Source organism: Labrus bergylta, chromosome 19 (assembly GCF_963930695.1).
Source record: "Labrus bergylta chromosome 19, fLabBer1.1, whole genome shotgun sequence".
Lineage (NCBI taxonomy): Eukaryota > Metazoa > Chordata > Actinopteri > Labriformes > Labridae > Labrus > Labrus bergylta.
In genome coordinates this window covers 19,189,197-19,194,196 of record NC_089213.1, presented here as the reverse complement: position 1 = coordinate 19,194,196, position 5,000 = coordinate 19,189,197, and the positions used below count along the sequence as shown (strand labels likewise).

Here is a 5,000-nt window from a genome sequence, read left to right as displayed (position 1 = left end):
GTGTGTGTGTGTGTGTGTGTGTGTGTGTGTGTGTGTGTGTGTGTGAGTGCCATGCATGGCTGTATAACTGTCTGACTGCTTCTTTGTGTTAATGCCTGCCTGTATGTTTTTGCATGAATGGGTGTACACAAACACGCTTCTAAACATTTTTTTTCCTTCTGAGTTATCAGGATGTTTAGTCATTTTTGTTCATATTTATTAGGTTTCAAAAACTTATCATATGCTGTGATAATTATCTAATAATCCCAATGAATTCTATTAGAAATATAAACCTTTCTTCAGTTTAGGAGTAACAAGATATACATTTTAGTATGGATGGATTAAATTAACTGAATTTTTAATGAATAAAATCTAGTTTTTTTAAGCAAACAAAATGATTTTTGATGAATTTATAAATGTGAGGATTTGCTCCCTTTTTTGGTATAACTAACAGTAACCATAACTTATTAGTTATTGTGATCCATCAGTAGGAAAGGAAGACATTTGGGGGACTGTGAATTAAATAAATATAATAAATAAAAATAAAGCCACCTCCATATGTCAGCCTGTGCATGTCAGAGCATAAGCGTGTCACTAAACCCCGATCTGAGCCGCAGATGACGGCTGTGTTGAAGGGGGACCAGCCCTGTGGTTTAGGTTACAGCTCAGGCTGTGTGTGTACACAGACTCTTTGTCGGGGTTCTTCCGTGAAGAAAACCTCCATTCAAGTAAATCCTGAAGACCACCTGTTAGTACCACACACTCCCAGCCTTGTACACACACACACTTCAGCTCTGCTGTCCGACAGCAGGGACAACAGCTGACACACACAGCCACTGAAGTTTCTTTCTGTTGGGAAAAAAAAAAACAGGCATGCACAGTTGCTGAGCATTTGCTACAACTGAGGTTTTAGACTAATCAGTTGAGGTTAAAAGAAAAGTTATACCTTTATCACTGAAGATAGATACTACTGCCATGCCAGTATAGCATAGCATCATCTTATAGCTATAAGCCAAAAGAATGAAAACAGGGAGAAACAGCTCAAATATTGGTGTCTAAAGAAAAAAGGTTTGTGGTTAGTTTTCAAGATACAATTCAACACACCACTTGAGGTATTCATTATCTCAAAAATACATGTGCAATGACATATTTTCTGGTGTTTTAGGGAATAGCTGAAGCCATGAAAGTTCATGTTTTGACGGATGATTTGTTAAAATTTTGTATTTTGGGTCTTTACAGTTGTTCTATGTCTCTGTAGCGTTGGTGGCTTCTACATGTCTGCAGTGACATTGATATGTCGTTGCCCCGAGAGGAGGTTTAACCAATTTAACAGCTAGCTTTTGTGTACCTGACTTTCTACAAAGTTACCAGAACTGATGGTGGACTTATCCGTCTAGTGTTTTAGAATGACACTGTTCCTGGTTGAGAAACCAGCCTTTGTTAAGTCCTAATTGTTTTTTTTGGATGAATGGAGGGGATACATTCAGTTGGAGAAGTTAAGAGCAGGTGGTAGCCAGATTTTGTGACGTTTGGACAGAGCCACGCCTCTAGGCTAGTACCTTGTACATTATGCAAGGCTATGACAAACTGTCTTGTCGTTTTATATTTTTAATTATTTTAGACTTTCCTTTCAAAAATGCATTTAAGCAAAACATGTATAAGTCTTATATGCCAAAATGTCCCATTTAACATCCCATCAGAGAATAAAGAAAGAAAGAAATCCTTCTAGCTTAGGAGGAAAAGGCAGACATCCATAAACAGAAGTGTATGTGGGAGTGTCAGAGGTTTTGTAAGCTCTCTGGGGAACCCGATGAGTGCAGCCGCTTGAGGGAAGCTCATTCATTCATTCATGCTCTCTGCAGTGGTTTATGTAATGGACTGCACCATAACTAAAAATGGAAATGTACGCAAAAAGTAGCAGTTAATTTGAGCACTGACATAAAAAATATCCAAGCCTGCGAATAGAAACTAAATGAAAACAAAGCTAAGATAGTAAACAATTTGTTATAGGAGACTTTTATTGTTGTAATGGAAGTGTGTGGAGGAGAAGAGAAGAGGAGGGGCTGACTGAAAGTTTGTGTAATGATTGTTTGATGCCAGTGCATTGATCTTACAGTCTTGCTCCACACCAGTCCTGTAGTGTGGTGCTGCCTGATGAAGGACTGCATCTCTGTCCAGATTGACAGGTAGGAATGCACCCAGTCTACATGACGTCTGTCGCTGGGAGAGAGGATGACAAATATATGACGGTCAGGTTAAAAGAGAGGAGGATGAGTTTAGTAGAAGGGGACGAAGGAGCACAGTGGAGACAAAAGCCTAGAACAACAGATATTAAACCAGAGCTGAACCAAAGCTGCTGCTTCTTAATAGATGACCTTTCCTGGATTAAAGTTGTCTATTTAAGTCTTTAAAATCAAATCCAGCGCATTTTTCTAAAACATTGCACGATGTACGATTTGCAAAATGGTATACAATGATTGGACATGAAATGATTGGGGTCTACATTAAAATTGATCGGCACATTCTTGAAATTTGCTTGAGTTGTGTAATCTGTCCGACTTTATTGTTTAATGCCGGATTTTCAAAACATTGTCTGTTTAAATATATAAAACACTCTGTAACTCCTAACAGAAATGTAAAGTATTTAGGAGCTGCAGTGTTTGGGTGTAAATATGCAAAATCACTTTCAGTGTATTAATGTGACATTAAATATAACATATTTACTAGTTCATGTATATTCAGATCAGAGCAGATGAAGAAACTTGATCTTCATTTGTAGTACCCTGCAGGGATGTGGATACTTATTTTAATGTGAAGAATTGAGAAGATACCAATGACTTACTTGTCCTTGAAGTCTTTGAGCACTCTGTTGGTGTAGAAGGTGGCAGCATCATTCATCTCCTTCACATACGGAGCAGGCTTCTGACTCTTAAAGAAAGATTCAAAAAAACACATTAGAAAACACTTCTATCACAGCAAAAGGGACAGAAGCATGGCGAGGTCCAAAGTTTCATGCACAGACTTTTTATTTTGAAAGTCTTACAACCATCAGCTGATTTGTCTTCATGGAAGAGTAAAGAGCAGAAAAGCTGATTGTGGCATTTTGTACTTGAACATGTGAGATTAGTCCTGAGAGGGAAAGTGCTCTTCTGACAGCAACAGACACTGACCAGAGACAGAGTCAAATGTTTTTCTTTACTCGAGTGGAAAAGCTTTGATGGTAATCTAAATGATTTGTCCCTTAAGTCAGAGGAAGATGGAAACAGAGACTAATGTGAAGGCAGACAGAGGTGTGTAGGTGTTGTTAGAAGATGGAAAGTATAGAGCGCTGTGTTTAGTTATACAAAACTCTCTGTAGGCAATTGTAAGGTGGTTTCTTGATTTTTAATTTGAGTTTCACTTCAGATATTGAGTTAGATTTTGGTCTTTTTTTACTTGTATTTTTCAAAATGTACTAATTTGTCTTGAAGACTTTTACTGATTTTACACAGGCTTGGTGCATGTCACTTTTAAAATACTCTCAGTGTTGTTTATCAGAGCAAACCTTTGAATCCAGGTTTATCTGTTGCTTCCAGGTTTAATTTCAACAATTGATGCATGATATTTCCTTAAACTAGAAAAGGATTGCACGTTTGATTCAGGGTTGTCTTTAGTTTATGAACATTATTTTTTTTATCAGGTAGCCAAGCCTCCATGCATGTGTTTAAGTATTGGATAGATTAATCCTTGAGTGAGTTTCTGTCTATATGTTAGTATGTTTTTAAATGTTGCTAAAAGGCTGATGTGTTTTTGGTATTTAAGGTGTGTTAAAAGATGTTTTTCCTCCTTACCACAGCCACCCACCCCAGAGCAGGGATGCTTTCGCTGACAGCAGACAGGTGGTTGAAGAGGCTGCAGCCCCGGTTTCGTTCCCTGAAGCTCTGGATCTCCTGGATGTGATCTGAAATTGGCTTCAGCAGGTCATGTAACTCTGTCTGCAAAAAGAAAAGAAGAAGAAGAAGAAGAAAAAAGAGACGAAGAGAAAGAGGAGGAGGAAGAAGACAGTTACTATATTATGACAAAAGGTGGATGCAAAGATGAATGAAAGATTGGACTGGGAGTCTTAGACAAAACACAGAGCAAATATAAAATAAAATAAAAATCCCTGATAGCTGGAGACCACAAATGAATAACTTAAAAACGTTAATGAAGAATTCTCTTAAGCATGCTTAAGATTCTTTTATTTTTGAACAACCTCAGTGCTGTTTTCTTGCCTACCCATACCAAGCTTGCAGTAGTTGCCAAGTCAGTAATGTCTAAAGTGGGCTAAAGGACAGTTACTAATTTAATAGCCAGAGCCTTTTTTTCCATTGGAAGGTCCAGATCTCAGCTCCTGTGTAGCTCCTCTCCCTGCTCTCAGCTCCCCCCCCCCCCCTCCCTATAGTTCTGTTCCTGCAAACATTCCTCTGTTCATTGGGAGATCCCTCTGGCCTTGTAAGGCATACTGCTCCTCCAGTGTTTACAGTTTACCTAGCATGCTTCTGCACACTCGAAGAGTCAGGAACACAATGTTGCTGCTGCAGCTTTTTTTGCAGTGAACTTCTGCTGATATGTGAAACATTTACTGTTAATGATCTGTGGAAGAATGGTGTCCTTATGAAGAACTCACTGCAGTGCATCATCTGTTATTGAAATAAGCTGATTGATGCCATGCATTAACATAAACCAGTAGATAATGTTAGATAATCTCAATTAATTACATTTTCTGTGAAGATTAGTTATGTCTGCTTCTGTAATTTTGATGCTTGCGTGCAAGGAAGGACTAGAAACTTAAGTAAGCTTTCTCCTTGTTTTCAATCAAATTCTTCCCTCAATCAAATGCACATGATCTCTAGAAGCTGAGCTAAACACTCCTTGTACTGTTCCTTGTGCTTCCCACTAAATCCATCTTATATCTGTGTGGGAGAAGACTTGGGGCAACGAATCTCCCTTTGTCCAAAAAAAAGTTTCTCTTCAGATATGGATGTACTGCACTCATTGAG

At 38.4% G+C, this 5,000-nt stretch overlaps 1 protein-coding gene across 1 annotated transcript in view; it reads right to left on the bottom strand.

Annotated features, from left to right (window-relative positions):
* cap2 (cyclase associated actin cytoskeleton regulatory protein 2) overlaps window positions 1-5,000 on the bottom strand; it is an 18,444-nt gene that overhangs the window by 3,592 nt on the left and 9,852 nt on the right. The window contains exons 5-7 of the mRNA XM_020631602.3: window positions 3,810-3,953; window positions 2,822-2,907; window positions 2,094-2,199 (exon numbers count right to left, since the gene is read on the bottom strand). Of these exons, the coding sequence (XP_020487258.1) occupies window positions 2,094-2,199; window positions 2,822-2,907; window positions 3,810-3,953 (336 nt within the window). The remainder of the gene's footprint in view (window positions 1-2,093; window positions 2,200-2,821; window positions 2,908-3,809; window positions 3,954-5,000) is intronic.